The sequence below is a fragment of the Triturus cristatus genome, chromosome 6 (assembly GCF_964204655.1).
Source record: "Triturus cristatus chromosome 6, aTriCri1.1, whole genome shotgun sequence".
Taxonomy (NCBI): Eukaryota; Metazoa; Chordata; class Amphibia; order Caudata; family Salamandridae; genus Triturus; species Triturus cristatus.
Window position 1 is genome coordinate 1139118233 of NC_140589.1, and position 21552 is coordinate 1139139784.

The 21552-nt window shown below is 46.9% G+C and overlaps 1 protein-coding gene across 6 annotated transcripts in view; it reads left to right on the forward strand.

Annotated features, from left to right (window-relative positions):
• The window catches only part of ENTPD6 (ectonucleoside triphosphate diphosphohydrolase 6), a 227917-nt gene that overhangs the window by 21538 nt on the left and 184827 nt on the right, over positions 1-21552 (forward strand). For all 6 annotated transcript variants that reach the window (XM_085612057.1, XM_085612054.1, XM_085612058.1 and 3 more), the window contains exon 2: positions 9445-9717. In XM_085612057.1, the coding sequence (XP_085468183.1) occupies positions 9495-9717 (223 nt within the window). In that variant the 5' untranslated portion in view covers positions 9445-9494. The remainder of the gene's footprint in view (positions 1-9444; positions 9718-21552) is intronic.

Sequence of the window (21552 nt, forward strand, 5' to 3'; positions counted from 1 at the left end):
TTGTATTGTACTGTATGTGTTATTTCTAAAGCGCAGCTATCACTCCAAGGAATTATCTTGGCGCTGTGCAGATATAGATAGAAGGCCCAGAAGAGGTGCCGCTATCATAGAAACTGGAGAGTTAGATAATGGAGAACCAGAATATGAGCTGTGCCAATGTATTCAATAAAAGACAGTGTATTTGATTCCTGTGTCATTTAGTCTTTGGATCAATAGTTGGTGATCTACAAAGTCAAATACCTACGATAGGCCTAGTAGCAGTAGTGCAGACTCTGAAAGAATTCTCTGTGTTCTTGAATCATCCCACACGGAGATTGATGCAGATTCAGTCCTTCTTCCAGGTGTGAATCCTGTCTGTCAATAAGAGTTAATTTTGTTCAGTGAAACCACAGCTGCATTCACTTCACCTACCGGAAACCCACCACACACCAGCACACCCAACAGATGCCTCGCCGAAGCTGGAGCAAAGTCACCGAAGACCAGCTAAACACCAGCCTCGCCCAAAGCCCACCCGTTGACCCTGCCAACCCCAACACCGCCTCCCGCAACCTCAGTCAATAGATCGCCGACTGTGCCAACACCCTCGCCCCGTTCAAGAAACCCTCCAACAGACACACTAGCAAGAAAGCCAGTTGGCTTACCGAAGACCTCCAGGCCTCCAAACAAACCTGCAGGAAGCGAGAGAAGAACTGGCTCTGGGAACGAACACCGGACAGCTACACAGCCCACAAGAACGCCACCCGCAAACACCATCACCTCATCAGATCCACAAAAAAGGCCTCTTTCAAAGACCGCCTAGACAAAAACGCACACAACAGCAAAGAGCTCTTCAACATCGTGAAGGAACTCTCCAACCAAAGCTCCAACACCAACGACATCCCACCCTCGCAAGAACTATGCGACTCGCTGGCCACCTTCTTCCACCGCAAGATCGCAGACATTCACGACAGCTTCAACGCCACGACCACCCCGACAACCACTGAAACCTCCGCCCCCACGACAACCATCCGCACCAACCACCTGCTCTCCTGGACCGGCATCAACGACGATAACACCATCAAGATCATGAACACCATCCACTCCGGATCTCCGTCAGACCCATTCCCATACCACATCTTCAACAAAGCTAGATCAACCATCGCACCCCACCTCGGGAAAGTCATCAACATCTCCTTCGAGGCAGCAACCTTCCCAGAGAGCTGGAAGCACGCCGAGATCAACGCCCTACTCAAGAAACCCAAGGCGGACCCCAAGGAGCTCAAGAACTTCTGGCCCATCTCCCTGCTCCCATTCCCGGCGAAGGTCATCGAGAAGAACATCAACAAACAGCTGACCCGCTAACGCGAGGAGAACAACATCCTGGACCCGTCCCAGTCAGGATTCGGAAGCAACCACAGCACCGAAACTGCCCTCATCGCCGCCACCAATGACTTCAGGACCCTGTTAGACACGGAGCAATCGTAGCCCTCATCCTCCTGGACCTGTCAGCCGCCTTCGACACGGTCTGCCACCGCACACTACGAACACGCCTCCACAACGCCGCGATCCAAGAGAAAGCCCTGGACTGGACCACCTCCTTCCTCTCCGGCCGAACACAGAGCGTCCGCCTCCACCCCCCCCCCCCCTTTTTCTGCTCCGAATCCACCGAAATCATCTGTGGCGTTCCCACCTGGATCATCCCTCAGCCCAACGCTGTTTAAAATCTACATTGCACCGCTCGCCCACGTCGCCCGACTACATGACCTCAACATCATCTCCTATGCTGACGACACCCAGCTGATCCTCTCCCTCACCAAGGACCCCCCACACAGCCAAAACCAACCTCCACGAAGGAATGAAGCCCGTCGCCGAATGGATGAGGATCAGCCGACTGAAGCTGAACTCAGACAAAATGGAGGTACTCATCCTCGGACCCACCCCCTCGGCCTGGGATGACTCCTGGTGGCCAACCGCTCTAGGAACAGCTTCAACACCCACCGCGCACGCACGCAACCTAGGGGTCATCCTCGACTCCTCCCTCTCCATGACAAAGCAGGTCAATGCCGCCACATCCTCCTGCTTCAACACCCTCTGCATGCTACGCAGAATCTACAAGTGGATCCCCACCGGAACAAGAAGAATGCTCATCCAGGCCCTGGTCAGCAGCAGATTGGACTACGGAAACGCCCTCTACGCAGGATCCTCGGCCAAAGTCCTGAGACAGCTTCAACGCATCCAGAACTCCTCAGCACGTCTGATCCTCGACATCCCCCGCCGCAGCCACATCACACCCCACCTGAGAGACCTGCACTGGCTCCCCGTCAACAAAAGTATAACCTTCAAGCTCCTCACCCACGCACACAGAGCACTCCACAGCACCAGACCAGACTACCTCAGCAGACGGCTCAGCTTCTACTCCCCCACCCGCCAACTCCGCTCCGCAGACCTCTCCCTGGTCCCCCGCATCCGAAGAGCGACCTACGGCAGATCATTCTCCCACCTCGCCGCCAAGACCTGGAACACCCTCCCCATCCACCTACGGCAGACCCAAGACCTGCTGACCTTCAGAAGACTCCTTAAGACCTTGCTTTTCGAGCAGTAACTGCACCACCCTCCCCCCAGCGACTTGAGACCCTCACGGGTATGTAGTTCGCTCTACAAATGTTTTGATTGATTGAAACTAGAGAATGGCGATAAAGCTAGCTGCTTTTTCAGTGAGTTTACCACGTCTGTAATTTGCGAAGCCAGACTGGTGCAGCGTTTGTTTTTTAGGCGTTTTAGTGGATTGTGTTTTCTGGTCACTCATGAACTCATCAGTAGATACAAATTATTGATGATTCTGGTCGGTAACACAAAAGAGTTTTATAGAAAATGTTTGAAAGGCACTGGCATGCTGGCAATCCTACCGTTTTCCCATTTAAATATCTACTTTATACAATATGATACAAACATTAAATAAAATGGGAGGGAAAGGAAATCGCTATGGAACCTCATGTGGGTTGTTCATCAAATCCGTATAGGCGCTGCTCTAATTGAATTCTGCATTTTATGTAAACAGTACTGCAAGGCTTAGCCAGATGTCCGGGTGTAGTGACTTGCTGAGCCTGTGTGTGCACATGAGCCTGCATGCGTGTTGTAGGCTTTAGTTGTGGGGTTGGATGTTTGAAGAAGGTTCTTTAGACCAAGTGTGGTTTAAGAATTCTTTGTTATAAAGCATGTTATGTTTGCACATTTCAGGTTGTGAGGCAGGTTGAGGAATGACGTAGATTACCTTTATGCATGTTATGTTGTGCATACACTGTGTAATGATGATCTTTACTTTGCTTAGTTAATACAAATGCAAGTCTGGTTGGCAGCATAGTAAAGTGAATTACAATGCCCATCTGCACTGTTTTAAGGCGATGCTCTGGTTATGTATATTCATGTTGTCGAGGCCGTGGCGGTAATATATGTAGCCTGTCTTAACTTTCTTATGTTTGTGCATGTTTTGGGAATTGAGACTGTGAAGATGTGTATGCTCTGTAGCAAAATGTTGTTTTTGATCATGCAGAAGTGAGAATTAAATTTACCATCTCGCAAGAAGAATATGAGGGAGGGTAGTCTCTGATGGAGTTTCTGGTAGTCACTTGTTTTGTGTTAAGCAAGTAATGTTTTGTTGTTGCTTTTCTTACACTAGTGAGTGTGGCGTTTATACGTTTCGCTCATATGATTTGTATGGGTGATTCAACTTTGGGCCTGAATGACAGGATCTAATAAGTTCATGATACTAGAGGCAGAGTTTAATGGTAATAGAGCAGCTTATCTGTTTCACTATATTTGCTGTAAGACCAGTTATTATTGTGTACAAGTGTGAGGATTTGACAAGTGTGTTGTTCTTGAGGTAGAGTGCATTGTTGTTTGTCTTTTCGGAGGTCACGTGTTTGAGGCTGGTGGACTTCCTTACTGATTCGGCGCTATGCGGTGCTTTACGACCGGTTGGATTTTGTATGTGTGCTGTGGATGGCATGGGGTCATCTTCATCCTGAGTGTGCAGGAAACCTGGCAGGAGACACTGGAACATTGCTTTGTTTTGGAACTAAAAAGCGGTCTCCATTGGCCTGGGGCTGCTGGCTACGGTTCGGACCACATGCCATGAGGGGGATATTTTGGATCTGGGCCGGAGGACCGAGAGCGGGGCTCGTGTGATCTGGTAATTGGAACCTGTTCCAATTGGACTTGGGTAAGGAGGCCCGGGTGCCTGTTTTTATTGATGGGTAGCCATCCTGTCCCCTGATCAGACTGTCCCTGTTCCCCCTTCCCCCACCCCTCCGCCGGGGTAAGGCCAGCCAACTCTGCCTTGGGGCATCAGCAGCAGAGTGGAGCCTAGACTTCTGCGGGCACCTGAATGGTGGACTGGAGTGCGGATTTTCTTATGACAAAACATACAGCAGCCCTGAGTTTTCTGAATACAAGCAAAGACTTGAATTCCTAATGTTGCCTTGCTAGTATTAATTTCTTTAAAAGAGTTTTGAAGTGTACATGAAGTGGATGCATTGGACTTTTTAATTACTGCATAGGTGGGTTTTGCGAATGTGTAAAGGCATTAGCTCCCCAGTGACCCCTCCCTGCTGTGGTCCTTGCTGGGCTGGAGTCCCTGTCTGTTGCTGCTGTTGCCACATATTTGACCAACCACCTTATACATGCTGCTGTGGTGGTGCAGTGGCTGTCTGACCTTGCTGCGGCTGAGCGTAAGATGCATTCGGGTTGCTTTGGGCTAGGTTTTGAGGATGGGGATTTTCCAGGGAGTGGCCCAGATTTGTCAATCTCTGTTTTTGATATGCTTTTAAGTGGCATCGGTCGTCCATGTGGCCCATTCGGTGGTAATATCATTTTCTGAGGTCTGGCTGCTGCCAACCTCCCTGACCTTTGCCGTTATAACGGGTTGAAACCCTCAGGGGTTCTGTGGTGGGGCACCCTTTAGGACTGGTGCCATTTGTGTGTTTGCGACTAATGCAGCCCCCTCGAGGGTGGTCTTTTTCAGTTTGTTTTGGGCCAACTTGGCAGTGTCTTACTGGGCTTGCTGCTGTTTCCCCCCCCCCCCATCCTTTTCCTATTTCATTCTGTAATAATGTAGTATGTGTGTCTGTATCTCCCACCAGGGTTTAGTGTCCAACTAAGCTGTCCAAACCACTTTGTATTTTGGTGGGCAGCCCCTTTTTGAGAATGTTATGACTCGTATCAGTCCATGGCTGTCCTGTCTCTTGTCCCTATTGTTCCCTCTTTTTGTCTAGAAAGTCAGTTGCCGCTGCTCTCCTTGTTCGCACACAAGGGTGCTATGTTGCCTTTCCTGCTCCTTAATTTAGTCTGTACAAGGCTACCTTGATTCCTTATCACCTGGTCGGCCCCTCACCTACGCCGATGATCTAGTGAGGCTGGGTACCAGGTACAAGCCTCCCCTCTAGTTCTGCCTCGGACTCTTCCCTGAGCACGGCTCTATACCCACTCCCGCTCTCCTCAGAGGGACGCGCTGCTCCCTTCTCTCATGGTGTTCCCAGAGTGAGATATCTCTCTCTCCTCTTTTCCTCTCCATCTTTCCTCTTTCTCTCTCTTTTTTTCTCTTTTTCTCTCTCACTCCTCTTAATTCACTCCTCTCCTCTAACTCCCACCTAGGTTGCTTCCTTCTGAGCTAGGCATAGTTCTTCTGGGTGTAAATTTGCCCCCAAACTCACTTTCTGTTGTCCCTTAGGCTGCCTGAGCATACCTAGTGGCTCCACCCTCGTTGTCAGAGCCTGTACGCCTGGGACCCCGTTCCTCACCCCTACTGGTTGTGTCACTGTCCAGAACTGCTATTAATATCCAAGTCACCCTAGTGTGTTCTCCCACACAGGTGGGAGCGCACGTTCTCATTGCCACTGGGATTCAGTGAGTTGAACGCAACTGACGGTGGCGGGGGGGGGAAGGTAAAGCTTTGTGGAGCTCTAGCACTAGACTGTGGTGATGCTGGGATTGCCTTGGATGTAGTGGTTCATTGTTCAGTAGGGGGCCCTCCCGCTCCTTCGACAAACGGATTGGTATAACCTAGTGCGGGGATGCCAGTTATTGGGGAGAGCACCTCCTTACCTACATATGGTGGGAGGGAGGGCGCAGATGCCTTACATGCTGGATCTGGGATGGGATTGTCGGTCTGGGCCTCCGTGAAGATGGGCCACAGTGCTAACAGTGCCTCTCTTCTGACCTTCTTTTGCCCTACTTACTTGATCCGAATGTGTGTTCTCGTGCGTTTGATTAAGTTAGTGTCGATGCCCCCCCCCCCCCCCCCTTTCTGGCCAGGGGAACGCGTTTGTCTTAGTGTGTGTGAGCCATTTGTGGCAATACTTGCTTATTTTTTTTTACCTGTGTTGGGAACCTAGTTTGCATGTGCTTTAGCGGCGTCTCCATTTTAAGATGAGAACTTTTTCAGGGGACTGATACACACTAGCTTCTCGGGATTAAGTCTTTTCAAGTTCTTCTCAGATCGTGGGGGAAATAAATTTACTTGGATTACTGTTTACAACTACTTCTATGAGCTTAATGTTATCTACAGATGCATCGGAATAGACATTTCACAAACACAACAACAAAATGCATATGAAGAGTCACAATCTGAAAGAAAGTGCAATTGTTAGTTCAAAACGTGTGAATTCAGCAGAAAATAGCAGACTTATTTAGATATGGAATAATGATTGTAAGAATTGGCAGCGCCTTCATAAGCATATTGAGTCATTAACAGAACACAATACTCAAGACAGAAATGCAGGTGCAAAAATTTGCCAACACCACAACATCAAGAATGTATCAATTAATAACCACAATGAAAAAAGAGAGAGAAAAAACTTGACCGAAAAAAAGGATGGCTTTGTTGAAAAACCTTAGCACACTCCTTAGCGCCTGCTACCCAATGACAAGGGGAGGCTCTGCATGGTACACAGGACTAAGTGAGCCTGATAGTCTCTCAATATCGGCTCAGGTTCAAAGATAACAACAGTTTACTCGGAAATGAGGAACAACTTGACAACCACAGGCCTGTCTTGGCCAAGCACAAGTTACCCCATATCTCCTATGTCCAAATGTTCCCGAATGTCCAAATTGCACCTTGTTTCACACCAGGGTATTAGCATATCATCTGTGTCAAGCCCAGCGGTCCACGTTAACAACACCTCTCATTTCTTTCTGATACCACCAATGTTTTAAGAACCCAGTAGCACTGAGAACACCTTTTTAGACTAAAACACAAGATCAAGGTGCTGGCCCTATATCAAACCAAGGGTCTATGCATACTATCTGTATCACGCCCATGATCTAAGCGGTGATGCCTCGCCCCTGTATCACACACACGGTACAAGCATACCATCTATGTGATGCCCAGCAGTCTAAGCGTCTAAAAACCTATCTTTCCTAGTGTGCTGAATATCGAAAAAAGGCGACCCCCCCCCACAGGATCGCCTTCAAGGCAGCCTTGCGACTACTAAAATATGCAATATGTTGGATTGCTGTCAGCGGCAGGGCGCTCAGGTTACACTTTTTGCTCTTCTTCCTAGTTTGCCATATGCCAAATGCTGGGGACTAAGGATAAGATGTAGTCTCTAATGCACTTGATGGCATCTTCAGGATGGACCTCCACCCCGTGGATTCAGCAGAACTTTAAATCAATTGTGACATCTGCTCTTCTTCCATGCTGCTCAGATGTGAATCTGTCCTTGCTGGGTCCTTTCCTTTGGCTGCAGTCTGGTTCAAAGCACCAATCTCTCCTATCGGGCTCGACAAAATGTTGCTGGAATGTGAATTTTACTTGAAAAAACAAAGACAAGAGGCTTTTGGTAAAACAGGAACAGTTGGTTTAATTGAACACTATGCCCAGGAGCACAGTTATATAAGCAGATCTGAGGACTGTCTCAAAGTACAATAGTTTTGAGCGCCATTATATAAATTTATTGGCGCATCATAAAACAATTCATAGATCCTTTTTAGGGAGAAGAATGTGGGCCTAGTCATAACATCATAAATTACTCCTAGCTGATAACGAATGCAGGTGGGTCTCGACCTTGTGTGGACACAATGAGGGCCAGTGGGTAATGTTTCCAGATGTCCGGCATGAGGAGCCCGCGATCGCTGTGTCCTGATTGGCTGAGTGTTCCTAACTTCATGTGGCATCTAACTTGATGATGATTTGAGAATGCGTGCCCCTTTGGCCATCTGTGCTTTATTGGGGCCAGTCTCCCCGGACCTTTGTGGTGTCGCTCCCTATCTGTGGGCTTAATCTGAGTTTTTCCTGTTCGTGCTTTTGTTCTGCTGGGTGAGTGCCACTCCACCTGTGATCTGCCAATCAGTAGCCTCAGGCCTAGGCCACAGGGCTTGACTGACCACGTATTTCTGACTCTGGGTTGATAGAGAGGAGTTGGCCTAACGGCTAGGGCGTTCGACCTTGAATCTGGGTAACTGGGTTCGAGTCTCGACAATGACACTAAACATCCTGTGATTCTGGGCAAATCACTTAATCTCCCCGTGCCTAACAAAAGTGACTGTGTGTCCTCATGTAACGTAACTGGTGCTATGTAAAGCGCTCTGATACCCGATTCGGGTCAAGTTCGCGCTATATAAAACTGTATAAAAAAAATAAAATATCGAGTGATTTCAACAACAGTGATTCAGTTTTATGCATACATGTATCATTGCGTACATCAATATTAACAAATGTTTTGCTTTGAATACATCTCAGATTCATTCCCCAGATGTTAAATTTAGCATTGTAGCTGTATCTTTATTAGGCTTAATGCATTTTGTTGAGTGGAGGGGGAAATGTTTTGCTGCACAACCTGTATACCAAGTGAACTTTGCAGGCCAGCTTAATGTATGTTTTGCCCATTAGAAAGTAAGGCAATTCTAGGTGACTTGATGAAATTGCACTATGATATTATTTTCCAGAAGAAACATACCAAGGAGTGTTATGTGGGAAGAGCATGGAATTGCAGAGAAGTTGAACAATTTTACAAGGGTGAAAGGTCGTCAGGAAAATCCGCCACTGTTTCTTTGCTTAAGAACCTCTCATTGAAATTAGCATCCGAGCCATTTAGTGTACGTTGCAATTTAGTTAATTATACATATTACCTTGATATACTCAAATACGTTCCGGACAATGAAAAACACCAACAGGTGTGCTTTAGTTACATTAAGTAGAACCAGCGGGTAGCTGGGAGCTGCTAATAATGTTCTGGGGAATTCATAGACGGACGCAAGAAACCTGTTCTTCTGGTCTCTCTGACATATACATCAGGTGCTACGTCACGAAACTAATTGCGTCTTGCACATATTTCCATGTTAACACCTGCCCTTCTCTGTTCATAATCCAGTCTGTCTTGTTATTCCTGCAAGCATTCCTCAGTTGACGTTATGCTGTGATGACACGACAATAGGGTCAAAAAGTACTCACTAAGTTTTTATCTTATATAGGACATGTTCTGTAACGTGAAACCATCCACTGTACTGAAAAAGTGGAAGCCATGAAGATCTCAAAGCTGACGTGGGCGTTCGTCTTCTTTGCGTTCATCGTCACATACATAGCATATTTAACGTGGCACCGGAACACAGGCCTTGGCGCTGAAGATGGCGGCGCCTCCCATTCAGATACCGCCAAAGATGCTCAAATATTTTATGGGATCATGTTCGATGCTGGCAGCACTGGAACTCGGATTCACATCTTCAAATTTACTCAAACCGCAAAAGGTGGGTGTAGAATTTCTGATATTAGTGTGCCAGTGAGGATTGCCATTTGAAATGCTTCATTTAGTGTCTGCTAAAATCACGCGAGAATTTGCGAGACAGAAAGGGTTTGATGGACCGTTTATTAACAGGACACATTAATGTCCTTAGCACAACAGAGCCACAGTGGAAGTATAACATGAATAGAACAAGCGTTGGCAAAACCAGTAGGTCTGGCTTCTTAAGAACATTGGTGATGTGATTTCCCAGAAAGTCGTAGAATAAATAATCTTGTGCTTATTTTATGAATCAAATACCATAGATGAGAAAGATAGACTAGACATGTATAAATCATGAAAGATGGGAAAACATCGCTAAACCCATTTCATACCTTTATGAAGTATGCAGCAGTGACTTTTTCTTTAAAGAGCAACTAGTTCGAGTGCATATACTAAGCCCTATATTCAGCCAGTCCATTTTTTGTCGCTGCTACACTCTTGTTTCCCTGGAGTCCTTTGGGCCCCAGGTAACAGCTTTGTGTGTTTCTGTGGACGAGGGCACCATTAGTTTTATGCAGGAATCAGAATTTCATGTCCCACGTAATATCATTGCGTCTAAAATCCATACAGTATTTGAATTTGTAATTTTGTGAAGATGCAGATAATTTATTTCCAGTTATTTAGTGGTTGTACATTTCGAAAATAGTTAAGTTGTAATGGCGGTGATGAATTTAGAGAATGTTGAAATAATACAAGCTGCATGCTTTGAAATGTTATGTTGCTATGTTCACCATAAGTGGCCATGGTGTAGCCAGATTATGGGTCCTGGATTCACTGTGGCACTGGATTCAAGCTAGCCTGGCTGATGAGTGGTGATATCCCGAAACCAGTCCCAGGATGCTTGTTTTGTCCAGGGAGGATCTGGCTTGGCAGTTCGGGCTGGACTGTTTCCATGAGGCGCGGAGTCAAGCCTGATTTGCATATAGCTGAGTCTAAACTTGGGTGGCGAAGTGAGCTAAAGAAGGATGGATTTAACACAGATCTCTTGATGGGGAGTGAATGTTCGATTTGGCCACATTCCATCCATCATTTGTGTCTTTTGATTTGTGTGTATTATGTGGCCATCATTTGTGTCTTTTGCTTTGTGTGTATGATGTGGCCATCTGAGTGACGCAAGCCTGGCACTGCTGAGTGCGGTGTCATAACCTGAGCCAGTCACGCCAGCAGACAACTAGTTTTGTCACCCTCAGTACGTTTATGGGCAAAATATTCTTTCAAGTCGTATAGGCACAGGGTACCCCTCAGCTCTTTTGGGGTACTTCATAGGTCCGCTACCCGAAGTACCACCTCAGGTTGGAGGGCACTCTCCTTTTCTCTGCCGTTCTATCTTGCTCACACTTGTGTAGCTGCGCCTGCCTGACCCAGAAAACACGACCCTCGAGGGATATGCTTCGATTTGAGGCATATCCTTCTGATGTACACCATGAAGAAGTCCCATGTCAGAGATACTGCCCGCATTAGTGTTAAAAAAAAAAAAAATGTGTGGTCTCATTAAAAAGATTGTGTTTGATAGCTGTATTTAAAAGCATAGTGCTTTTTAGGTGATATAGGGCTATTTTGGGGACCCCATCAGTTTATCAAAATGTCAGAAGTAGAGGGCAGTAGTCTTAAGAGTTCTTCGCTAAGTATTCCACTACCCAGACATGATATAGTAGATAGGTAGTAGAAAAAAATAGATGCGAGTCTGCGGGTTGTGTAATGGTGAATAATACGAATATGCTTGAGTCAGTGGGTCGACACCCTCCAGCAGTCTACCAGATCCTATCCCCTGGCCCAGTGGGATAATCCCCCTGCTAGTTTCTGAACTGGAGTGCCATGCATTGGTAGATGCGATCTATTTAAGACATTATCCAAAATAACCTTAAAATTCCCCCTACCAGGATAGGGTTCTGGGGGGTGTCGGGACACCAGTGCACCCACCCTGTCCAGAAAAGCCCTGAATTCCGGAACATAGAGATTGCGGATGTGCAACTCCTTGCCATCATGCCTGCCGTATAAGCATACATATTGCCCCTCTTTGTCCACCTTGCTGTCTGTAACTTGGTAGAGAACCCTCGGTCTCAGCCTGATTGCCACCCCTCGTGCGCATGCCGAGAAGGCCGTCCTGTGTACCTGGCCCTGCCATCTATGCTGAAGCCAAGATCCGTCTTGTGATGTGACATGGGTCTCATTGAGGAGTGCAACATATACATAGCATGCCATAGGTATGCATTTATGGTGTATTATTTGGAAGGGCTACACTGACTGCCAGTATTCCAAGTCATGAGAGTGTAAGTGCTTCTGTCTAGCCCCGGGGAAATCCCAGGTCTCTGCCCATGCTGCATCCCCGTCCGTTCACATGCCACCCTAAAGTGATCTGCTATGACAGTGGTCACATCTGCCCTGTAGTGTTGAGGGAAGAGGGTAACTTTCCAACAGTGATAAAGTGAATCAGTTAAGCAGTGGTTCAGTGACCAGAAACAGAACCATAACAAACCCAAATGCTGAACTCCCTCCAATGGTTGAGCGTGAAACTGCACGAGGCCCATTCACAACAAAACTGTCCGCCTATTATCCAAACACTAAAGTGTACAAAAAAGTAAAGCATGCACAAGAGTGATGGATGGAAAGCTTTAATTAACTTCAGCCACTGGTAATTACTCATGGCTGTATCCCCGTGCATCGTTATTTTGTACACCATGCCACCTGAATTTTGACCCAGCTGTATGCAAATCAGTTTTGACCCTGCTCCAGTGGGAATAGACCAGTCTGAACTGCCAGGCACTCCCTGAACTGGAACACAAACCATTCAGGTCTGGCTCACCGTATTTAGGGCTTATCAGCCAGGTATAGCTTGGTTCCAGTGATATAGTGTGCACAGGACCCACATCTAGGCATGCACGTCCCGCTTAGGGCGACACAATAAAGTATACAAAACTTTATGGATGGAATGCTTGAATTAATCTCAGCCACTGGTAATCAATCGGACTGCATCCCCGTCCATTGTTATTTTGTACACCATGCCACCTCAGTTTGGATCCAGCTATATATCTCGTCCCTGCTCCAATGGGAACATTCCAGCCCGAACTGCCAGGCATAATCAAAACATAATGCAGAGCAGCCTTCATACCTTTAGAGAGCAGACTAAGAAACAGAGCAACTAAAAGCCAGGTGCGAGAAAGACCATAACAAATCATGTGAGGCAGACCCATCCAGTGGAGGCCCTCTCCCCGAACTCCTCGATCAGCAAAGTCAGGGTCATCCTGATGTACTATGGTCGAAGCTGGCACGCCGGGCCCAACAAGGCAGACAGGAGGGGCACCTCTCAGGCAGAAGTTGTCCTTTGATCATATGCCTATGGGGGGGGGGACTCTGCATTTGTTTCGTGTCAGATGTCCACTGCTGATCGCGCTGTTACATGGGGCAAGACCTCGCCTGTGAGGTTAGATCTATCATTAGAGGCTGTGTCGTCTTCATTGATCCCACTGCTATTTTCCTCGCCAGTTATTGCAGGAGACTTTTGGGCCATCACCGCCACAGTGGGTAGGGCAGTCCTGAGCCCCTGAGCTTTCGGGGTGGGCGCCTCAGCCCCCCACCATCCCCCCTTCATCTTCGCCCAGTCCCAGGTCTCTTTGGGGTCAGTGAAAAACTGTTACTTTCTGTCCATAATCAACTTCAGACAACCTGGAAACGACATTGTATGTGGTACAGCAAGTCAACAAAGCTGAGCTTTGATTGCCTTGAAAGGTGCTTTGCTGCTGTTGGATCACTGCTGTGCAGTAACAACAGACTATCACTCTGGAATGCTCGAAGGACATGGGCCCTTTCTCTCGCACCTTCTGCAGAATAATGTTGCCGGCTTTTAGGTGAGCAGCTTAACTGTGCAGGTTCGGGCGGTTTGCCTGGTTTGAGCGGTCAATTTGAGGTTCTGTGAGAATGGTCAGCTGCAAAAAAGTGTGTTTGTCTCTCCAATCCCCTAGAACCGTTTTCATTCAGTCCTCTATAAAGTCTGCCAGAGCATCACATTCGCTCTCTTACGGAATTCGCACAACACACAGGTTGTTTTGGCTCGACCATTACTCTGCATCCCCAGCCCTATATGCAAGGTATCATACCCTGTCGGAGAGTTCTGTGGTTAGGGCCTTCAGTGCCTCCACTTCAGATAAGAGTTGAGCTGTATTAGATTCAGCCATTGTCACCCTGTTGGCCAGCTTGTTCTGATCAGCACGTACCAGCGTGAGTTGGAGAGCCACAGAGTCTATCTTGGCTTCCAACGTCACTTTGATGACCATCATGACTAGAAGGATTGTGCCCAAAGTCGCCTTTCTATCTGCCTGGGATGGTCCGTCTGGATGAGGATTGAGGGTATCTCCGAAACGGGTAGATGCTCAGGGGATGGGGGCCACATGTCCATCTTGGCTGACTTTGGTTTTACCAAGACCGTGCAGAGAAAGGGGCATACAGCATTGAAACGTAAAGGTGGCCGTGTTGTTAAGAGGGGCCAAAGCCACTTAATATGGACAGCTCCATCTGCAGTAGTCTCCCATCTTCCTGCACTAGGTACCGACAGCAGAAGAGGTGGTATTTGCTCACCCTCCCGCTGGGAGCACCAACTCCGTCTAGCCCTGAAGTCCCTTCCAATGCCTCTGGCATGAATATCCCATGGCAGGGGCCATGAAGCCCACATGCAGAAATAGCCGGAATCCATAGGGAACTCAAGCACAGTGCTTGCGGGGCATCCTCCACGCAGTGCCTATAGCGCAGGCACATACCAGTTGCAGTGGTCACCAATCATCAGACAAAGCTTTCTAGGGTTCCTCGTCAGCACAGGGACACAGGCCTCATCGCTCACTGGACGAATGCCATTGTATTGCACCTTCTGCCTGCACTGGCCACACACCTATTCCAGTTATAAAGTCAGGCAGCCTGGGTTAGAAACGCGGTCCAGGTGGGCTGTACAGTGCCTCGGGGCCAAGGGAGGCAGGGCTGGGTACCCTGGATGCTCATTCTTTGGTCGTCGGCATAGGCGGCAGAGCACGTTCCGAGGACCTCCGTGTGCCCCTTTTGTGCTCCTGCTCTCACAGGGCCTATGGGCGTCCTGCCTCTCCCGGGCAGATTTCCAATACAGCGCCCAGCGCTAGGTCCGCATGTTACTGAGCATAGCGAGGGACTCGTGGGGTCAGGACCAACATGTTCCATTCAACTTGAGGTGACCCGGCCCACTCTCAGACATTGGATGGGATCCGCAGAGGAGTGGACACCATCTTGCAAGTGAGATTCGTCTCTTGCTTCGGTCCAGTGCGAGCGCTGAAAAAGCAGTACAGGCACTCTGTGCCCCAATCACACTAGCCCAAAGGATCTAGGGCACACCCCTAGGATGCTTATTGGGTTTTCAGGACCTCAATGCTACAGGATAATTGTAAGATTCGGGCAACATGTGTGGAAGAAACCCTCCTGGAGTCCTACTCCATCAGATGCTGGCCACACCCCCCAATATCTGTACACGTGCTAAGTTGTGGCCCTGCTTTGTTCTTTCTCTGCTCATAGGCACTTTGTCTTGTGCAGAAATATAGTTTTTCGGTTGATTTCACAAGGAGAAAGGTGAAAGCAGGGTGGTTCCCCCATTCCATACAACCTAGGTGCAAAATGTGAGAAACACTATTGATAAACACATGGTTATTGTACATTGTGGAAATATTCCAAATAAAGTGCAGGATACAAGCTTATTGTAACGAAAGGTTCAGGTAAACAATGAAAACAAATTCTGTTAGCATATAATAGTTAATTTTTATTTTAGGTAGGTAATGTAAAGAATTTGATTGTGGTTTACCTGATGGTTAGTGCATGATCACATTTTAGGATTGAGGGGTAGGCCCTGGATAGGAGTAAGAATTAGAGTTAGGCTTAGGGTTCCAGAAAGAGTTTTGGTCAGCATCAGGGTAAAATAAAGGAATACATTTAGTGTAAATGTTACTTTTTAAAGAGGGCTAGGATTAGGGCTACAGTAAGTTTTGATGTGTTCAAATATTTTATTTGTGGAGGTGGTAGCAGATTCATTGTGGCAGACAAAGTAATGTTTTTTTAAAAAAATAAATCTTTTTATTGACAGTTCAATAACAAACAAATACAAAGCATAATTGTGCACTGACATTCCTTTTGGTTGTACAATTGTTTCATAACCCAACTTTCCTGGTAATACTTCCTCTCCATCACATAACTCAATCGACATTGGCGAGGAATGTCGTTGTACCCGATCGCTACTCCACCAAGCCTGTGAGAACGAAATCATTACAAACGTTCCCCGTGTGAACATTCAATTGTTCCCAGATTTTCCCCCATTTTCAGGGGCAACCCCGACGCTCATATACCACCTTTTCAGTCAACATGCAGCAATCCATATCACATTTCCAGTCCCCCAACTGTGGTGTCTGTTCTGCTCCCCATAGTCTTGCTATATCGCGTTTTGCAACTGACAGTCCCATTGTCCACCATATTTGTGCCATACGGTTCAGGTCTTTTGTGCTCCAGATGTTAAGGAGACACGATTTTGCAGAAGCAGCCATAGCATACTCAGTTACATCACTCATACAGGTGCTCCTCAAGATTTGAGGACTCTGAGAGCTCTTCTCCCTTCGGCAACATGGCCTTGCGTGTGTGTCGTATTTGGAGATAGTGATAAATCTCGTAAGGGGCTAGCTGATAGTCACACTATAGATCTACCCATGAGTGGACAACCCCCTGGGCCTCAGTTCCCCCACTCGTGAAAGGCAAATTAAGTCCCACTTGTCAAATTCTGGCTGTGCTCCCAGGGTTCTCAATCGAACCATGTCTCATAATGGTGTAGCCTGCGTGAGTTTACCCCTCCAGCCCAAGCTTCATTGCTGTGGGTCTGAGAGCAATCATGGTTGCTGTTGGGCCATAGAGGGCTGTGTACCTAGCCGTGCCACAGAGTGGTCGGAGATATCCCCATGACTACATTATCAGTTTTTTCATTGGTAATGCAGGTTTGTGTGGGGGTGAGAATAACCAGTTGTTGATGATAGTGAGTTGTCCAGCCCAGTAATATTTCTGAATAACAGGCAGAGTTATCCCACCATAATACTACCCCCTGGTGAGTTGTGTCACAATCTTTCAGGCCCCCATCCCAGAGCAGTTTTCTAATTTACTTGTCAATGGCTTTAAAGCATGAGTCTTGCACCTGATGGGCATGTTTTGTAGAGTGTAGAGGAAGGGGGACAGGAACATCATTTTAAAGAGGGTGGCCTTGCCGAGAAGTGACATGGGAAAAGACCTCCAGTGCCAAATGTCTCGCCTCAGCCTATCTAGTGGCGGTGAGAGGTTTTTACTGAAGTGCTAGTCCAGATTGTTATGTATATACCCAGATAGCAAAACCCATCTGTAGCTATGGTAGCCTCACAATCATGGGCAGTCATGGCACCCGGCCTTCAAAAGATAAATTAGGGACATTTTCCAGTTGATAATGTAACCGGAGTAGAAGCCAAAGTTGGTTATAACCTGCATCAATCTATCTTGTGTATTATCAGGATCTGTTACATAGAGCAGAATTCTGTCAGCGTATAATGAGATTTTGTCTTCCTGTTGATCATTCCCCTTTGGACTGCGGACCAAGGGATCCTGACTGACCCAGGCTACCATTGGCTCAAGGATAAGGGCGAATATCGGCGGTGACAAGGGACATCCCTGGCGGGTGCTTCGCTGATGTCTGGTGCCTCACGAAAGTTCCATCTCACAGGATCGCCATCTGCTTACTTTCAGACCTGCGCCTACGGGTCTGCGTATTGTAGAGTCACCCATTTGAGGAAGCATGGGCCAAAGCCCAGGCTGTCTAAGACCTGAAACATATAATCCCATTGTACTGTGTTGAATACCATTCTAACGAGAACACTAATGCAGTTTCTTGAAGATAGTTGGCTAGACACAACACCCCATGAAGCTGTTGGAGTGGTACTTTGGCAAGGCATAACACCTGATTGGTCTGGGTGAAATAAAGTGGCGATAACCTTGAGTAGGCGAGAGTCCATCACCTTGGCCAGGATCTTAAATACTGCGTTTTAGGAGTGATATTGCCCAGTAGGAGGCACAGTCCTCGGGTGATTTTCCTTCTTTATGGATAACTACAATGGTGGCCAGGCGCTGGCCTTTCAGCAGTGAACCTTGTTACAGAATCTCCTAAAAATATGAAGCAAGTGAGGAGCCAGCTTCGGGGCCATGAGTTTATACAGCTCAATCCGTTGGGGCTGATAGCTTTGCCTGAGCTGAGGTCATGTATTGCTTGCACTTTTTCAGTTTCAGTAAGCTCTTCCTCAAGGAGGGGGCTTTATCAGTTTGTTCAAGTGTTGGAAGGGGAATGTCAGCCAGGACCTCCCTAGAGTCCTCTGCTGTGGTTGTAACCCCTGGGGAGTATAGGTGCAAGTAGTAGGTTGAAAAGGCATCAGCTATGCTTTGTCTATCCCTCACCAATGTGCCTTGGTCCGTTTGAACCTCCAACACCAACCAAAATAAAGTTAATGAAAACAAAACTGTAGGACCTGTTTAATGTATGGAATTTTCTATATTGGTCTTTATAATTGTTTACAACCAATAGTGACGGTCTACTGAGGAAAGCAGCACCCATTGCCACTGGACAAGGAACTTTGTCCTACTCTCTTCTTCCTCAGTCTTTCTGCAGAGGAAGACTGGACTGAAGCTGTCTTCAGTCTGGTTGCGGTGAAAGGCACTTGGTTGCATCTCACTTCTTAGTCAAGCTATGCAACGAATCCCTTACTACATCAGTAGCCTTCCTAACATGCTGTTGAGTTTTTTTTCCAGGTTTGGGACCTATGGGAAGGAAAAGAGGGAGAACGCTGAGAAAGGTAAAAGGCATGTAGTAAATGGATATGCCATTGTCTTGCCCTCCCTTTGACGAATATTAAGACTGGGTATTACTTTGACCTTGTCTTTGAAGAAACAATGGCATTTATGTTCAAACGCCCCCCAGACACACACAGACTTGCAAGATTTACGGTCTTAAGTGCAATTATACACCAGGGACATTTCATGAATGATGTAATGTCTCTAATGTATGTACATTTTCATTAACAGTATTGTTTGTCGAGTTGATTGTAATGGACAGAGTGAACACAGCAGAGAAGAGGAAGAGGGTTAAAGGAAGGAAGAAAGAGCAAGGAGAGAGAAGTGGGAATGCGGAAAGAATAGATGTATAAAGGAGATGTGATTATAGAGCTCAGTCTTCTTGTAGGGATAAGCCTGACGTGATTGACTATGCTCCTGGACTAGACTGTTGGCCTCTCAACAGGAATTGGTCTGTTGGGAAGGCAGCATGGCAAGGAGAAAGGCTTCTGAGGCCTCTTCACTAACTTGAAGGAATGTGGTGCCGTTTTAATCCCATTACAGGCACCATCGGTAATGCCTTCTTACTTCTGAACCAGGGATATTTGAAAAAGGAGTTTGGGAGATAGAGACTGCAAAAATGGAGAAAATAGAAGGTTGAGGGTGAAAGTAAGATCAAGATAAAGAGAGGAGGAGAAGTACAGTAGGAGGTGAGTGAAGAATTGAAGAAAGAGATCAGAATGTAGAAGGTTAATGAAAGAGGAAGGTAGAAGAATAAAGGGAAAGAAAGAAGGGGAAAGAAGAGGTGTGAAGGAGACAGTAAGATCAGACTGGGAAAGAGTTATGGACCTCCTGTTTTGGGGAGGTGGTCACACCCGCTTAGATCTCCTTAGTCCCAAGGGATCATGAGTGTCACACCCACTTAGACGAAAAGATCGGTGTCTCTCACTCTTCCCTGTTGCAAGTTATGATTATTCTTATTTTGAGTCGGACAGCCCTGCCAGAGAAACTTTTATTCACAGGGGTTATTTGTAGATGTGTGAATCCTCACTTCGTACCCCAGAAATAGTAGACCCACAGTTATTAGTACTTTTATAATAAAAAAGTTATTTATTTATAAAGTTTTATATAGCGCGAACAAGATCCCGAAGGATATCAGAGCGCTTTACAATAGGGAGGAAGAGAGGAGAAGAGGGTACTATAAACATCAATTGGGAAAGAAAAAAAAAACCAGAAGAGAAGATCAATTATAGATGGAGGTGCCATGGTGATAAGAACAAAGTCGGCCGAATTAGGTGTGCCTCCCCCCCTTGCGGTAAGAATTTGCTCATTAGGAATCTTTTGGCTTCCACTTTGAATGCCGTAGTCGAGGAGAGACGGAGTACTTCCGGTGGCAGAGAGTTCCATATCTTTGGGGCAGCACCGGAGAAGGCTCGGTGACAAGTTCTCTTTTTGTTAAGGATGAGATGTTTCAAGAGGCATGTTGAGGCGCTTCTTGATGCCCTCTCCCCACAAGATAGTTCAAGTTTTTGCGCCAGCTACGTAGGAGTATTGAGGTGAAGGGCTTTGTGTGCCAGGACTGCAATCTTTAGCTGAATTCGGGCTTCAAATGGTAGCCAGTTGAGAGATTTAAGGACTGGGGTTTTGTGCTCGTTTCTTTTGGCGCCTGTAACCAATCTAGCAGCGGTGTTCAATGAGGCCCTTAGTCGGGCCAAGGCGTATTTGGGAAGGCCACAGAGGGTAGCACTGCCATAGTCTAACCTTGGCAAGACAAGCGCTTGGACCACCTGCTTGAAATCACTTAGAGGCAGGAAAGGTTTGATGTTTCTGAGGGTTCTAATCAAGTGGTTTGCTCCCTTACATACATTGCTGATATGAGTCTTCATATTCAGTTGCTTGTCTACGGTGACTCCGAGCGATTTGGCTGAGTCGATGATGATCGGAGTGCAGTTGAAAGCAGTGAGGTGAGTCAGCCAGAGATCTAGCTTGGGGATGTGGTTTGGGGGGGGGGGGGGGGGGAGATGAGCATGAACTCCATTTTGGAGGCGTTGAGTAGTAGATGGTTCTCAGTTAACCAATTTTGAGTAAATGTGAGTATCGAGTTAAGTGAGATTATGCTTTCCGGGAAAGACATTTTCAGATAGAGTTGTGTGTCGTCGGCATACATGTGGAAGAGAATGCTCGTGGAGTTTAGTGCGTTAGCTAGATGTTCCAAGAAAAGGTTGAAGAGGATAGGTGAAAGGGCAGATCCATGGGGGATCCCCATGTGTACTGGAGAGGGCTGAGAGAGAGAATGATTTGCCTTGACTCTTTGTATTCGGTGACGAAGAAAGGATGAAAACCATTGAAGCACCCGATCCGAGAAACCCATTCTGTTTTGTAGGATGGATCAGAGGATGTCATGATTAACCATGTCGAAAGCTGAGGAAAGGTCAAGGAGGATCAGTAGGCAGGATTCGTTTTTGTCTAGCATTTTCAAAATGTCATCCATAATGTGTGTGAGCGCCGATTCGGTGCTGTGTCCCTTCCGAAAACCGAATTGATGCTGGTCAAGAAGTTGGTAAGTCTCTATGTGAGCACAGAGTTGGGATTGCACACATTTTTCAAGGAGTTTCGCTAGGGTGGGGATGTTGGAGATAGGACGGAAATTATTGAGATCAGATTTGTCAGAATTGGTTTTTTTTTTAGAATGGGTGAGACTTGGGCTGCTTTTAGGCAGTCTGTGATCGAGCCTTGAGATAAGGAAGCGTTTACAATCCTGGTTCAGGCGGGGATGAGAGCGCTCTTGATTTCCTTGAAGATGGCTGGAGGCAACGGATCACTGAAGTGGCTGGACGGGTTAATAATCTTGAGAATTATTTTGATGTCTCTTTCACTAAATGGGAAAAAGGTGACCCAAGACGCATTGTTCTTGGCTATCATAAAGGTCGAGTTGAACTTTTCAGAGAAGTCATAGGGTGAAGCGGCAATA